The following is a 17,120-nucleotide window of genomic DNA, read 5'->3' as shown; positions in this document are numbered from 1 at the left end:
GTGACCTTCAGCTGTCCTTTCTCTCCTGTCCTGAAAAGGTGGGCAAATTCGTTGAACTGAACAAAGCACGGTAACGGTAAACAAAGCTGACCAACACGCACGCAAGTTCAAGGCATGAGTTTCGCGTCGAGTTTTGTAGTGTAGAGTACAGAATGGGTAAATATAAATCCTTCACTGTGCGGTTTAAATTAAGAGTTGTTCGTTATGCTGAAGAGCATGGGAACAGGGCTGCTGAAAGGGAGTTTGAAGTGCAGGAAAAAAGTGTTCGTCAGTGGCGGAAAATAAAAGAACAGTTGCAGTCAACAAATGCAACACGGCGTGCGTTTCGCGGACCCAAGGCTGGGAAGTTCCCAGAACTTGAAGTTAAAGTTTTAAACTATATACGTGAATTAAGAAGTAATGCCTGTGCTGTTTCGTATGAAATGGTTCAAGTAAAGGCGCGGAAAAAAAAAATTAACATCACATTTGCTGAAATGGATCAGTCTTGTTTTCTGTTGAGGTAAGACACGCAGCACAGCGTAAAAGAAACGTCAACTTTAATTAGTGTGTACCCTGTTTTACGTGTCAGGACAGAACAGAACCCTTCTTTGTTTACATTTGGTTGGAATCCCTCCCTCGGCCATTCTCACGCTCTAAATGTTTCCTTTCCCTTCCTCCTTCTCTACGTCACAAAGGCCATCAGTTGCTGGAAGGGGGGGGGGGGGGGAGTACAGTGCGCAGCAGATGTGGAACTGGTGAGTCACTGTACTGTTGCCAGCTCGCTGGTTCCCTACGCGCCGCACGTAAGGATATGGTACGGCTAAAATATTGCAGCCGTGCCGTTCATAGCCGTTTTAATCCATCACATATTAATCACATTAATAAGGCACACGTAACCACAGTTATTTCAGTGTAGCGCGTAATTTTTTTTAATGTTCCGGCGGGTGCGAGACAGTTACCGGTGGCAATTACAGCAAAGTAAACATGGTCTAAGCCGGGTTGTTTGCAAGCGATCCCGCAGCAATATTCTTTTAAAATACGTAGCTAGTTAAATCCAAATTGATTTTAGATACGTTTTGTGCCTTTTTAGTAATAATTAAGACACAAAATTTTGTATTTTTGTTTTTCCTCGCATAATGTCCGCACCCCATTTTTTTGGCCAAAAAAGTGGTCAAATTACTGCGGACATTACGCGAGTGATTACGGTACGTACTATTTGAATGACTGACCTTCTTGCCTGCCGCCTGCTCGAGTACATAAGTTGGGTGACTTTAAACAAAGTTAGTTTGAAAAACATATATTTTTTTAAAATATTAAATCACATAGACCAACTTATAAGTATGTAAATTATTACTCTCACACTCGAGAAGTGAGAAAACGTTTAATAAAATACAGTAGTTAGAATTATTTGAGTGTGAATTGACAATAATATACATGAGAACTGAAGAAATTATAGCGTAAATAAATAAATAAATGTGAGAGTGTTTATGATGTCCCGATCCACACTGCTGGCCGGGAGTCGCTGGTGCGGCTACTGCCACCAGAAGCTGACGGAGAAGCTGGTCGTCAGGGCCCTGACGTGGTGCCACCAGAGCGGGGGGATGTACAGCATCTCCCCGGCACGCAGGCGGCACTCCAAGGCCGAGGCGTGGCGGTACTCGGGGCACATGCTGTAGTCGGGCTGCTCGGGGTCCACCTGGGCCGTGTTGCCCAGCAGGGTTGTCTCGTGCGGGTAGAGGCGCGGGGAGTCCGCGGGGCTGTACAGCAGGACCCGCTTCTCTCCCACCACCTGCGCCCACACGTCAAGCATTCCTTACTGAACCAGCTTGATGCATGTGGCACCACATTACAACCAGTCACAAGCTGTTTCAAACTACATCCAGTTGACCAACAAAATATTAAAAATAGTGGTAAGTTAAACACCTCCCTAAAAATTAAATTTTTTTACACTGAAAAATTTTTGTAAAATGAAAGAAAGGGAAATATGTTGGAAACTGTTAAATTTGGTAATGTAAATGTTTTTTTTTCCTTCAATGGTCTATTTATAATGATTATGACTTCCCTGCCCTTTCTAAAACAGGCTAATATTCCTTTTTCTACTTGTTTTTTTCCATTCTTACAGTGAAATTCCACAGGCCCATAAACTAAAACCCTTACTCTTAACGTAGTTTCTGTGAATAAGAGAAAATGCACATAAAATTGTTCCTAGTTTATTTTTATCCAGCAGCTTAGTTTTTCCAGTTAATTGTGTCTCCAAGAAAAATTTTACTATGTGAAAAATACTATAAAATAGCGGTAGTGCACAGCGTGCCAATCCCGCACTAGGATCAAAGGCATTTTTTCTCCAATCTTGGACTGCTGGCGGGGTGGGCCAGTGCCTTTAGTGTGTGGGCGGAGGTTAAAAAGCAGCCATCAGTGGGTGTAGTTTCTCTCACTCCAGAACTCTAACAACACGTTGCCACAGGGGGCATAGTCTCCCCCTGAGTGAGCCTCGACCTCACTCTAACCTGCGCTTAAATCTTCGCGCACCACCGCACCTACCAGCACAATCCCTGGTTATTGAAACCAAATTTACAAACAACTAACCAGGAAAACTGAGAATTCTAGCTCCTCCGCCCAGACGTGTGGTCACATCGCGCGGCCTGTTGCGACAGCGCACCCCAGTAATCACGGCTAGTGGCTGCACCAGCGCACGACCAGACAAACAAACAAACAAACTACGAAAGAATGTGCAATCTGCAAGCCAGCAGCGCGCCGTGCCGGCCCCGTGCCCCAATTACTTGGTCTCGCCACTTGCGCAGACGAGTGAACAGAGCAGCCAGCCCAGAGTCCCATCAGTAAAGTGCCCAAATTTGATTTCAAAAATCCTACGAAATATTGAACCGTGACAATATGCATAACTGATTAAATAATAAAAATTTATGTAATAATTAGGATTTGAGAATGATATTGACACCACAATCAAGAATGGAAAACAGTGTTATTGTGACATTGACATCTCTAATTAGAACAAATGCTGGCATCCTACAGAGCAATGTGCTGTATGTGATGATAGCATGTGCTGCTTGCTGACCCACCTGGGCCAACAGGTTGTGTTTGGGGTCGTGGTGAAGAGGCGACACGGTCCCGGCAGGTCCAAACCAAGCGTTGATGTCTGTCTCCTCGGCTGCAGCATCCGTGTCCTGCAAGTTGTTGCTGAGGCAACAGTACTCAGGCTCGTGTATGTCTGTCCTCAGCTCTGGTACCTGTGCGGTTCAATGCACACTTCACACTTCAGCCCCCGACTGGACATCAGCAGGATACGTTAAAACAAATTTCAGGACTTTTCCAGGATCCTACATAAGTTAACCAATATCAGGACTCTTTCAGAACCCTACAAATTTTATATATCGCAGGTAAATTTTTATAGATAAGCTGTAAAGCTGAAACCTGTACAGTATTAATTTGAATGTGATTTAAGCGAACAGCCTCCAACTATTTATTAATATTAAAATAGCTGGAGATTACTCACTTAAATCATGTGCAACCATAAAATGAAGTGAGGCATAAAAATAACAAAATGCAAGTTAGCAAAAAATCAGCTGGTAGTTACATTTTCTTGACTTCCAATACCGTTACTGTTTATTTTGGGACTATTTGTGACTTCCGTGACCAGTACATTTTTATAGTGCAATATAAAACTGTATTCTCATTTCTTCCTCTCTTCACTGAGCAAACATCAGAGAGTACTCATAAAAAAAAGAGTTTTTCTGTGACAATTTTGAAGTTTGGGCAATTAAATATGAAAAACCTGCAAGTGGTTTCACAACTATATATATATATTTTTTTTAAAATCAGAAACAAAAAATTAAAGAGTTTAACTTTTCAATTGTTTCTTTTGATCTTTAAATGTTTCATATTTATCTTAACATACCGTATTTACTCGCATATATGTCGCGATCGCATATAGATCGCACCCATAATTTGGTATTTAAGATTCCCCCCATATAGGTCGCACTGGTAATTTAATGACGTGAACGGCCGGCGCGCCATGCACGAAAGAGTTAACGGGTACTGTAAAACTCCGCTACTACGAGAGCTGATAATGGCGTGATAAATTGTTGTAACAAGTACTCGTAATAACCGAATATAGAAAATTGAAGTCAAGTTAGATTCCTGACTTCTTAAAATGTCTTAATTGTAGACTATAACTCGAAAACAGTGCTTTGTATTGAAAAAATGCACAGAATAAAAGTTGTAGTAAATTTAATTACGAATAAAAAAGGCATGTTATGATTTTTTATATATACAGCGGTTTTCGTTTTAAACGTGCGATTGGTCTGGCACATGAGGAAGTTCCCGACACAGATAAGATAGTGGCTGGGGAAACCATTGCTTCTCCCCTTCCCTTTTTCTACTTGTTTGCCATCCAGGTGCAACATCACCCTTCGTTTACCATTTTTTTTGTGTTTACTGCGTGAACATTTTCAACAGTTTTTTTTCCCTTTCTTCTAAGATGCCATTTAAATCTTTCGTACTTAAGGAAGGACCAACAAGGAAGCACTCGTAATTACCAGTTTAATTTAGGTAGTATAATTTACGTAGGCACTCTGAAGGTGCATTACAAAATTCGTAACTACGAATGTCTCGCAACAACCAGCACTCGCAGCAATGAGTTTTTACCGTACAATAAATGGAACAGCGGTAAACCAAATGGAACACCCTGCTTTCATGTGGCGTGTGGTCCAGGTTTCACCATATAGGCGCTTATTATTGGTCCGACCTTGAATGGAATGTTCTAATTGGCCGTGTGGGAGGAAGGAATTTGAGCGTCCTGAAGATGCTGTGACGCCATTATTTTATCTCGTTCAATTGTGTTAAGGTAGTAGAGTGATAACCAGAGTAATTTTTTTTTAAAGTGATTTGCATTATGGAAAAGCGTAATTCATATTTGGCGGCGTACAAGTTGCGAGTGATTGTTTTTGCAGAAGAGAATGGGAATCGGGCCGCGGAACGGGCATTTTCTGTTAGTGAGAAACTTATTCGTGGCTGGAGGAAACAAAAGGACAACTTGAAAAACACTAATTCTATGAGGCGTGCATTTAGAGGACCGAAACGTGGCAAGTTTCCTGAAGTTGACGTGCAAGTGACAGTACATTCGCGAATTACGGAACAATGCCTGCAGCGTTTCGTTAGAAATGATAATGTGCAAGGGGAGAGAGATAGCACGTGCACGGGGCATACCGCACTGCAATTTCATAGCCAGTCGTAGGTGGGCAACCAGATTCATGCGACGTGAGAATTTTTCTCTTCAAAGGAGAACATCACTCTGCCAAAAATTGCCGAAGGACTTTGAAAACAAAGTGTTAGAATTCCACCACTTCGTTCTGCGGATGCGGCAAACAAATGACCACCTCCTCTCGCAGATTGCAAATGCCGATCAAAAGCCAGTTTTTTTCGACATGTCACAGAACACAACAGTCAACGAGAGGGGGCAGTCAAGTGTGACTATCCGCACTACAGGAAATGAGAGAATGCGTTGTACAGTAATGCTGGCAGTGACGGCCGACGGGCGAAAGTTACCGCCTTATGTAATTTTTAAGCGCAAGACTCTGCCTAAGGGAGAGAAGTTTCCTCCGGCATTCATGTCCGTGCTCAGGAGAAAGGTTGGATGGACGCTGAGCTCGTAAAGGATTGGCTTAAAACTGTGTGGGTGCGCCGACCAGGGGGTCTTCTAAAACAAAAGGCCTTGTTGGTGTGAGATAGCTTCCGCGCACATTTGGTTGAGGACGTTAAGGCGAAACTGCAAGAGTCAAGGACAGACATTGCAGTTATCCCGGGTGGCCTGACGTCGATGCTCAACCACTTGACGTCTCTGTGAACAAGCCTTTCAAGGGGCAGCTCCGTCGCCTGTATGGGGAGTGGATGGCCAGCGGAACACAAGAGTTGACGAAAGGCGGGAAACTGAAAAGACCTTCGTTGCCCATGGTGTGTGAATGGATCACGAGGAGTTGGGCTCTCATCATGCCTGATATAATTGTGAGGAATTTCAAGAAAACTGGAATCTCCTGCGCGATAGACGGTACTGAATATGAAGCGATCTGGGAACAAGACGGCAACTCCAACGACGACGTTGATGACCCAGCTGAGTCTAGTGTGTCTGAGTCTGACTCAGATAACAAGTAGGTAAACACTTGGTGAGTGTTCAGACTATTATTTTGACTGTGATACTGTGATAATCCTGTAAATAATGACATATTTTTGATTGATTTTGTGCATATTGACGTGACGTCTAATAAATTGATGAACGCCGGCTGCACGTACAAAAAAGTGTCCCGTAACGCACATTGTCCCGTTACGTTGTGTCTCGTTATGCTCATTGTACGCTTACGCCGCATCTATCTCTCATTCACTTGATTGGAACAACCATCGATTTGACTTTTTCGAGGTACATTAAACTTGAAACACTCCCATTCGTTTCCTACTTTTCCTATCATCGTCCTATCCTTAACAAAATAACACAGATTGGAAGAAGTTAAATAGCAAACATGTATAAAAGTTATAATTAAAATAATCTCTTCGTTAAAGTAATAAACATATTTGAATTAATGAGTTCAAATAAAAGTAAATTTATCAATTAAATTGTAGATTTCATTTCACTCCTTCTTTGTATCCATACAAAATAGTGATAATTCAATAAAAAATGATTTGTTATGACGTTGCCACGTTAATCTATCGTCCGTAAACTGACTTTACAGACAACCAATTTTTTTTTGATTGATTTTTTGCAATGTTGCCTTTAATTTTTTTTGTGTGTTTGATTTCTTGTTATGAAAATTCGCTTGGTTAATTAACTATGTGTACATTGTAAATAAATTTGCCTATACCTATATAAACTTCTTTTTCGCATTTTAAAGCAAAATATTGCAAAAAAAATTCCACAAAAATTTTAAAATTTTTTTCTTCACATATATATTGCACTTAATTTCCCCCCCATCAAATCTGGTAAAACTGCCGCGACCTATATGCGAGTAAATACGGTACATGACAATCTTGTTTTTATGACTACCTAAATTATACTTCCACTCTGTCAATGTGCTCATCAATTCTCGAGAAAGAAAGAAATTCTCAATTACATACAAAGTTTATTTTCTTTCTTGAGAAGTTAAACATAATCTTGATAAAATGCATTTCATGACAACACATATGACAAACTAGCTAGCAACCAGCAGCTTCGCTCACACAATTTCAGGGTAGTGCTGATATCTTACCATTGAAATAAAAGTACATACATACATACATACATAATGAATTCTAAACATTTTTTTCTAAAGAAATAGACATAATAAAATGTCAGGTGCATCAAAGATTTAATTCATAACCAAACTGTTTAAGAATGATATTTTTTGAAGTGAACATGCAAAGGCCTTTTTTTATTTTAGTATAGATTAAGTATCTGGTTATATATTTTTAAGGTGTTCGAGGATATATTTTACCTTGATGAAATCAAACTTACTTCTTTTTCATTTCATGAGGTAAACAATTAAAAAAAATTTGCTAAATCTATATTAAGTTTATGCCATCGTTTACACTTACAATTTAATTAATTATGGTTAAAGCTATGCTAAGAATAATTAAATTAATTCACCTTAATAAAAATACCTCCATTATTTCAAGACATTTGATAAATTCCCATTTTTATTTCATATGTAGAGAACAGCTGTAAAATTTCTTACATAACATGTTAGTTAAATGTTAGTTATAAGACTGTGCAAATATTAGTTTTTTTTAGTTCGAATTGAATATGAATATTAAATTATTCTTGAATACAAACATTAAATTTGAATAGTAGAATGAGAGTTAAAAGCCCATGAAATTTTTTTTCCCACATTGTGTAACAACTTCTGGAAAATTAGACTAATAATACTAAAGTGAAAGGTTGGTTAGGTTAAGTCAGCTACAATAATTATATGGAAAAATCTAAGTTATGAAATAAATAGGTACATATTTTTTTATGTATGCAGCTAACCTAACTTAACCTAACCAACCAACTTTCATTTCAGTTCCTATTCATAATATTTTCCACAACCTGCTACTCTACATATTGATCCAGAAAAATTTTGTTTACCGTAAAATACAGTGAAACACATTGCAATCTATTTTACTAAAATTTTGAATCATTTTTTAAAACAATGTATTCCTAAATTAGTGTCTAAATTAGCTCATATTTACATATTTTAACCCTAACGGCAGCCACGTTTAATGTATTTTAGATCAGCAATATTATAAACACAATTTTTTCTAATTTCATCTGGAATCCTAAACCATTATATATATATATTTTTTAACATAATTTTGTGTCACAATGTCTGTTTTTTATGACTTTATATAGCAAATAAGCTGATGATGTATCACATGGTATTACATCGATTGTAACTATTGATTTATATGCCATTGAAACTATGACATTTACTTCTTTTAATTCCCATCTCAATTGAGTTTCCATGGTTTGTGGTGTTGTAATACATTGTTGTTGACATTTATTAATATTTTTCCCACTTATGTTGCTTGTGATGAAAAGAATACAAATACAGTAGAACCCCGATTTTGCGAACACGGATTTAACGAAAACAGCGATTTAACGTAAAGGTTTTCAGGAACCATCAATAAACACCAATTTATTAAAATAATAATATAGATTTCCAAAAAATAAAAGTAAATTGTAATGGAATATTATTAAAAAATACACTCTGTGGTGTCAGTAATAGAATGGAGGTACTATGTATTAATATGTGCCTTTGCATCATCTGTCCAAATACGAAAAAATTGAAAAACATTGTTCAAATTGCTTAAAAACTCCGGGCGCTGTAACTGAATTGCGTAGGTGCGTGCCATTGCGCGCGCCTGGATAGATAGACTGTCCGTGACACATGACGTCATGAAGGGTTTCTTTGTCCGCTTCCCCCTCTCCCTCCCCTATCCCTGGCTTTACACACCACGTTATCTTCCACTCACGCCCGCATAGTAACAATGCTAGGCAATAATCACACGTTTCTAAATATTCCCTTTCTCATCCTCCAGGTTTTTTCAACTTGTGACCACGTCGCACCAATACGCCATTATCATTATTCTATAGAGATGTAAAAGTAACGAAAAAAAAAGTACCCGTATGTATTCGTTACTATAACAATTAGTACTCGTTACTATCGTACAGTAAAACCTTTTTGTTGCGACCCCATTTATTGCGACCACCTCTCTATTACAACCCGATTTCGAGGAACCGTGAAAAAATTGCCGAAAATCCAAAGAAAATCCGACAGAAAATAAGTTTCTTGTGGTGAGTAGCATGTTACTGCGTTTCTCTTGCCGAGTGCTGTACTGCCGTAGGCAGCGCATATCTAAAAATAGATACCACTTCCTGTCGACCGCTGTCAGCGCTTGACAACCCCCATTCCACGAATCACGTTATCTGCTTCATTTTAACGAGAGTAAAAATATATTAAAACTGTCAGCAAATTGATAAAAGCTTTATGTGTCCGCAAAACAGGGCACAACACTGGCCCGCCAGTTGTTTTCATTTAAAACGTGGCTAAAGAACTTGTGTGGATCAGGCTGAATACATCCGGCAATACATGTAGGTTATAAGGAATCTTGTTATGTATTGAGATGTTATGTTTTTCGAGTAGATATACACAGCGACCGACTGGATGCACGCCCGCCTCGACTTGTTTTAACTGCCGCAGCGATGTTTATTTTGACAGCTCAAGCAATTATCTTTTCCCGTGGGTTGACAGAAAAAAAACGCTTCACCAAAAAAAAAAAAGCTACGCCACTTATTCCCCACGCAGGAAACACACTGGCTGCCATCTGTCTCCCTCGCATTTATCTTTCTTCTAACATTCCACGTCTCGCCTCTCGCGCGAGCAATAACGAAGCGACCACGCATTTGGACGTTTTATGCTTTGTTTGGTGACGGCAGCTTGATTTTATTTGGTATATTCCTTTTCATAGGACCCTTGCTTTTAAAATACATTTATATTTAATTTTGAAAGCTTGTAAATTCCTTACCAGAGATGACTGAACTCGAACTTGGTGTGAAAAGTGACATATTTTGACATACTTTTTTTTTGGGCATGTTTGGCGAGGAGGGAGGGGTCCGAAAATATTTACAACGATCTTACCTCTCCCTCACCGCTTTAGTACCCCATTCATAATAGCCAAATTTTACGGGAGAAGAGAGGGTGAAAAGAGCATTTTCTCACTGAAGGTTTTTCAAAGGGGAGCGAAGTTGGGGTGTTATAAGGGAGGACACTAGATGGTTTGTGTGTGTGGGAGGGATGAGCTAGCCTTGAAGAATGTTAATGAGGGGAGGGAGGGGTGAGCTTATGCGTCATGAAGCCGCTGCCGCCAGCCAGCCGGGCAAGCTTCGTGTGCGCCCACTCGCGTTGCAGAACCTACCGCTGCCATATTTTTAAAGGAAATGTCCCATTATTTTTTTTGTTATTCTTACATGAACATTATTGGAAGTATTAAAGCTGACACAAAAATACGATGTGTGTTAAAATTAACAGATTTTAATGATCTTTCATTTCATTTTTATTTTTTTAAATTTTTTTCTGATTTTCATATTTTGGTCAAAATGTCCAAGTTTTTAACGGTTCCCGAGAATGTATTCGTAAAATAACTGCTTCGTTAAATCCGGGGTTAGTGACATCGGGGTTCTAGTGTATTTAACTACGGCAAGCAGAAAACGTACATTTAAACTAACCAGTAAAAATAAACTGTCTTTTGACATATTTTCTTTAGAGGTGGCCTGTAGGGCGACGGACTTGTCATGAAGGTTGAAGTGGGTTTAAAGCAAAGCCGTCTAGCATTGTGAGTGACAGCATCCTGCCATTGTACGGCTGGTTTCTTAGCGAGTATCGGTTTGTGAGGGGGGGGGGGGGAGGTGAAAGGAACTGAAAATTTCGGAAAACATCTATTACGACCCCCCCCCTCTATTAAGACCCTATTCCTGGGAACCGTGAGGGGTCGTTTCAGAGAGGTTTGACTGTATCACGTTACGTTACTCGTTACTTCTGATACCGCATAAAATGCTATGTTATGTTGCAGCAACGAATTGAGTCGTATTGCGTACGCAAACAGTATGACGTTGCGTAAATAATAATAAATAGAATATAAACAATTAACAACATTTGATAATTAACAGTTTTTGTTAACCAAAAAACAAATAAAATCTAATTAGAGCTGCTTTTTTATATTATCTTCTTTAAAATAAGAACAAAAAACGTGAAAATACGCGATAATAAAAAACAAAAACATACATATTTCTAATTTTTAAACAATACTTTCTTACGTTGTTTCTGTTCCAATCTCAAACTTTGTCTACACACACAATTCCTTTAATAAACAAACATCGTTCTTTGAAACGCAAATTCATGAATATGTGCGCGCATACGTAAAACATACGAAAAATGCGAGTAACGAGATGCAACCGTGTGTAACGTTTCGATACTCGGTACTAGATGGCGCACCCATTACTCAGTACCGAATACATACGGTTTGCTACAGCTCTATTATTCTCAGTAAGAGCTTTGTGCGCGGTGTTTAGTTTTTGGAATACGTTTTTTATAAGTGCTGCGCAGCTCAGCGAACAAAGAGAGCCAGCCGGCGGCTACGCTGCGCCGTAACAGCAGCTGACCGAGTACAATAACCTTTCTCCGCGTACGGCGCGCTATTGACGGTAAATTTCCATCAATTTGCGGCCATTTTTTTTTTTTTTAATTTTTTACTGTGACGCAATGTGTATGTAGCTCGTATTTGTTATAAACGCTGCAGGCTGCGACTGTATTTTAATAAACTTTAACGTATTTCTTATACTTTTCATATTTTTAAACTTTTTTTTTATTTTATGTCTCATTTTTCACGGTTTCTGAAAATCTGTATGTACGACTGAGGTGTACGTACGAACCGGGGGCCGTACGAGCGAGATCAAAAACGTTGAAGATGGAAAGTTGACAAAGTCTGAGATAGCACGGCAGCACAAGATATCATATGGAAACGTAGGGACGCGATTATGAGTGCGGGGGTCATTGAAAATCGGTAAATCGGATTTAACGAATATCGATTTAGAGTAAACATTTTCGGTAACCGTAGCACTTCGTTAAATCGAGGTTCTACTGTAATAGTTCCTTTTGAAGTTTGAAATGACAATTATACCACATTTTGAATTGTTCATAAGATTTTTCAGTTACTGTTTACCGAGACAGTAGCGAAAAAAAACTTTGAGTACTTAATGCAAATTTAATACGTCGCTTATTGTTCATGACTTAAGCAGTGAACGTTGGTATATGACAAGCCCACGAGGTATGTCAAATATTTGTGTCAAATATTTGTAAGCAAATGAATAATCATTATTTAAAAGTGTTGATATTTGAAGTCAAATCAAATATGAAAAGTTTATTATTCTTATTCGTATTCAAAAATTAGAATATTTGCACAAGCCTACTTTGTTATGCTTAGTATTACTTAAACAAAATTACCATTTTACCTGTCTCCTCTTTACCCATAATAGTGACTATTAAAAATTTAGAACTAAGTAAATATGGCAATATCTGCGTTAACCAAATAAAACCAAACTAATCCAATTTTTTTTTTCATCGCAGATTGAAACTCCAAAATTATTATAATAAACATAAATTTATATTGAATTTAAATTTAGTTTTTCAATACTGATTTAGTGGATTCCATAATTATTTTTTATTTTTTAAAATAATATGAATCCCTGTTACAACATAAAGAGTGATATTCAGCAAAATTATAATAGATGTTTTCTTAAGGTATGTTTTTTAATCATTGCCAAAATCTTAAATTAAATTAGATTTGATCAGAAGATGATATTTTTTAATGCTAAAAGTGCTAAAACCATATTTACAGTATTTAAACTCTTAAAAGTAGACCTTCAGCAAGTAGTAAATAAAAGAGTTGGTAGATTTTGCATGTTTATAAATAAATCATACTGCGATAACTAACATCCTGCTTGTTTAGCTTCAGAGATATGACTTTTACAATAATAAAAAATTGACAGCCTTTTATCCTCTTTTGTGGTTGAATATAGTAAATCACAAAGGCAAAAAACATACGCTCTTAATTATATAATGTACATTATTCATATAATGTACATTATTCATATAATGTACATTATTCTTGCTCAGTTTCTTATCTCCAACATAATTTGCTTGGATGTATGTACTGTCTTTGGGGTCAAATATTGAAAAATGGTAAAAGTACATTATGTAATTAATTACGTATTTAGGTTATTAATGCTGTGTCTAACATCTAGACATTATTATTTGTAATTGAGAAAAGACTTTTTTTTTATGATAAAACCAAACTTACCTCATTTTCAAACCCTTACAAGTAGAAAATTAAGGGGGGGGGGGGGGGGGAACCCTCTACAGCTTGTTGTTTATAATTTATTTCTTACCCTTACTTTTAGTGGATTCCAAAACATATACAGAATGTCCTCGGTTTACGTCGGGGTTGCGTTCCTGAAAACCGTGACGTAAATAGAAACGACGCAAAATGAGCCATGTTTCATGCCACCGGCCGGCCACGGCCCAAGGTCGGCTGGAAGCGCTGGCATACAGACGTGACAACGGGCAATTTTATCAGCAAATGACAACCGACAGCGTGGGAAACAAGTCCAACTAGTACTTCTCAGCTTTATAGAATGGTTATTTAACCAGCTGCTTTATTACCTTTATTGATTGAAATATAAAAACAGATATATAGTACATACTGTACGTAATATAAACGCATAATGCATTCAAAGTGTAAGGATACAAAGTGGTTTAGCGCTACACAGATTTTACTTTGAGTCATTCGCGGGAGAAAACAACTGTTTTCTTTTGGAGGCTGGTAAGATCAAAGTCAAAAGAAATTCATACATACAATAAAAGTACTATAAGTATGACAAACATTGAGAGCCCTTGATTTAAAATAATCACATGAAGTAATAAACATCTAAAAGATGTTATACAATAGCGCGGCGCAATTCTTACAATTTACGTACGGGAATAATTCTAATAAAAATCAATGTAAAATATTTTTCATGAGGAACACTACTTTAAATTTACGTCGCAAACAATATAAATTATATCATTTTACGTAACAACGGCACGTTTAAAACTCCGGCCAACTCAATAATATCATAGCGACTGAAGTGCCAAGGAGTTGGACGAAAAGGGGTAGGAGAAAATGCTGTGTCGTTGCGGGAAGTAGATAACACTTCTACGTGCGAAATATGTGGGTGGCCGAGCAGGCGGGCTGGTAGTATTGCATCACCGCGCGGAGAGCAGTGGAGAGCAGGAAGCGTCTCTCATGATGTATGATAAGATAAGGCGGTGAACGTGTAGCTTACGCTACATAGCATAAATTAACTACCGAATGAACAGGAAACAGAATTATAAACGAATTATATACGGTGTTTTGGTTAAAATAAAGATTTACGGTCATTGTAAACGACGTTATTATTACTTAAATTGAAACATGAGTACTCAAACATTAGCGACGTTAATCCGAAACGACGTAAATTGGTACGACGTAAATAGAGGACTTACTGTATTGGTACCCAATTATTTTCTTATGCTTGGTTAGATTCTGAGTAATAATAATTTATCGTAAAACGTTAAAACCATATTCATTCACCCCCTTTTCACCACTTAAGAGGTTTACCATTTCACAAAATGGAAAAAAATGTGGTTGTTAGTTTTTGTATGTTCATTATTGGTACCCAATATTTTTATAAAGCATAACTAATACAGAATTATATAATTATTGATCCTAAAACAATATTTACTTTCATCAGTACAAGTGATTTACACAGAATATTTTAAAGTAGCTTAGTGCAATTTGGAAAAAGTAATTTGAATAGAAGAGAATTTTTGTTCATATATTAATTCACAACAAATTTTTTTCTAAGCACTCTTTCCTTACAATACACAGTTTTCAAGATATATAGTGTGAAATTGAAACATTTTTGGAAGTTGTGGGAATCTAGCTTTGGATTAAATTTTTTATCATTATTTGACTGTTACAGTGTGCTCGTAGAGACAAAAATATCTTGTGCCATCGCCAGTGTGTCACGGACCTGATCGAAGAGGGGATGCTGGGCCAAGTAGCCCAGCGGCCGCCCGGCGCCGGTGACGTGCTGGTCTATGAAACGGGACACAGTCATCAGCTGCTGGGACCAGTCCGGGTCGGCATAGTGAGCCCCCAGCTCCACGGGGACCGTGCGCGGCCCGGCCACCCTCCTCAGGTAGGCCATGTCACCCCAGCGGCTCAGCGCCGGCCAGTGCGACATGCAACCTGCGACGGGGCAAACAGCTACGGTACACAACTCACTGGAAACATGGGACGACACTTGTACGTCCCACAACCAAGATGTGCATCTCTCACGTACATCAATGTACAAATAGTCATTGCTACTGAGACTTATCAAAATTATGGATTAATTTATATTCACAACATTCTAAATTTGCAGAAAAACCTTAAACATAATTATTACTTCCTTGGTTTTAAAAGATCTTATAACCATTAAATAAATGCTTTTTAAAATGATAAACCATTTAAAAACCAAGAATTTAATTTAAATCTATAAAAAAAAAGCACAGTAATTTAGATAACTGGCCCCATAAGCATATCGTAATAAGATTATCCATGCTTAAAAATCAATGAAAGTGAAGTGTTCAGTGAAGAGGACTGACCTGTAAGTTTAACCGGCAACCGAGTGCTGAAATGCTCCGTTCTGAACCTCTCGATGGAAGGTCGATCCAAGACAGGCAGGCTCTCTCCGCTAACGCCAGGTATCTGGTCCACCGACGTCCACGGAGCCCGTCGACAGGCGCCAACGCCCTCGGCGGCAGTGCCAGGCGTGGAGACCACGGAGGTGAGGATCTGGGCGCACCTGTGCATGCTCTGGCCATCCATGACAGGCAGCGGGGCCCCTAGCAGGAGGCTCCGGTCTGCAGTCTCCAGCGCTCTCTCGTACACGTCCTTGACAGGACCGCTCGCTTCGTGCAACTGCATCTGCAGCAGAGCTTGTATCTGGGACAAGACAAGTTCAAACAACACATGTTCCACTGTACACACAGCATCAATTAAATAAAAAGAAATATTTTAGATGGAATGTTTAGTTAAATCTTCATCATAATTTTCCGAGCAATGGCACAATGCTGTGCATTGTAGTTATGAAATATAGCTAAACATCTCTTTCAGTACAAAGGCGAATTTGAGAAATTATTTGCGACTCTAAAAAGTCTTTCGGCTGAGTCAACCATCATGGTTTTCTATTTCTGTTATATTATTTCTAATACCAAAAATTTTCAGCTAGAAATGTTCATTTCAGAATTCAAACTTAAAAAACAGAAAATAGATTGGTATATGCAATGAAATACATGTTAGAGCAATGCAGCCTGTGTTGGGAGAAAGTTTTGAATCAGCTTCACATTTTGCCTTATGCCAATAGGGTAAAAATACCATCAAGACAGTGGTGTTAACACTGGAAATAATTAAATGTTCTAAAAATAAAGAAAATATAAGAAAGCATACATTTACTTTAAAATTAAAAATTTACCCAACTTGGATTGGTTTATAGTTTTGACTTAAATTAAATTAAATTTTAAAAGGAATATCCAAACATGAATTCAAACTAGAAGTAACATTACTCTATCATGTGTTTGGGTTTCAAATCTAGAGAAAAATACACGACAAGCCATTAGTACAGGAAATATTGCATAGAAACATTAGGCATATTCTATTATAAAAAGCATGGAGTTTTGAATGTATTTCAAAACATTTTTCTACATTAAATAGTTAACAATCAATTCACACAGACAAACAGAAAATCTCAAAGATCACGAGAAGTTTCTCCGAGCCATTTAAACAACCTAATAGCCAGTATATTCCACTTATACATAAACATAAAGATCCACATACATGCACACTAGCAAAATAATACCACATAATATTTCTAAAGAAAATCTGGCTTGATTTCAATATTTTGATTCTGATCTATAAATGTATGAAAAAATGGTTTTTGGTACAAATCTGGAAAAAAAAAAGTTATGTATGAATATTTAGTTTAACATTTAGAATGTAAA

The 17,120-nt window shown here is 37.9% G+C and overlaps 1 protein-coding gene across 1 annotated transcript in view; it reads right to left on the bottom strand.

Moving 5' to 3' along the window:
• Positions 1–1,341: 1,341 nt before the first annotated feature.
• LOC134527947 (lysine-specific demethylase 8) overlaps positions 1,342–17,120 on the bottom strand; it is a 30,486-nt gene continuing 14,707 nt past the window's right edge. The window contains exons 4-7 of the mRNA XM_063361035.1: positions 15,726–16,065; positions 15,110–15,327; positions 3,057–3,224; positions 1,342–1,768 (exon numbers count right to left, since the gene is read on the bottom strand). Coding sequence (XP_063217105.1) covers positions 1,511–1,768; positions 3,057–3,224; positions 15,110–15,327; positions 15,726–16,065 — 984 coding nt within the window. The 3' untranslated portion in view covers positions 1,342–1,510. The remainder of the gene's footprint in view (positions 1,769–3,056; positions 3,225–15,109; positions 15,328–15,725; positions 16,066–17,120) is intronic.

Source organism: Bacillus rossius, chromosome 1 (genome assembly GCF_032445375.1).
Source record: "Bacillus rossius redtenbacheri isolate Brsri chromosome 1, Brsri_v3, whole genome shotgun sequence".
In the NCBI taxonomy this organism is placed as follows: Eukaryota; Metazoa; Arthropoda; class Insecta; order Phasmatodea; family Bacillidae; genus Bacillus; species Bacillus rossius.
Note: the sequence above shows the minus strand (reverse complement) of the source record. Positions and strands in the feature narration are given on the sequence as shown.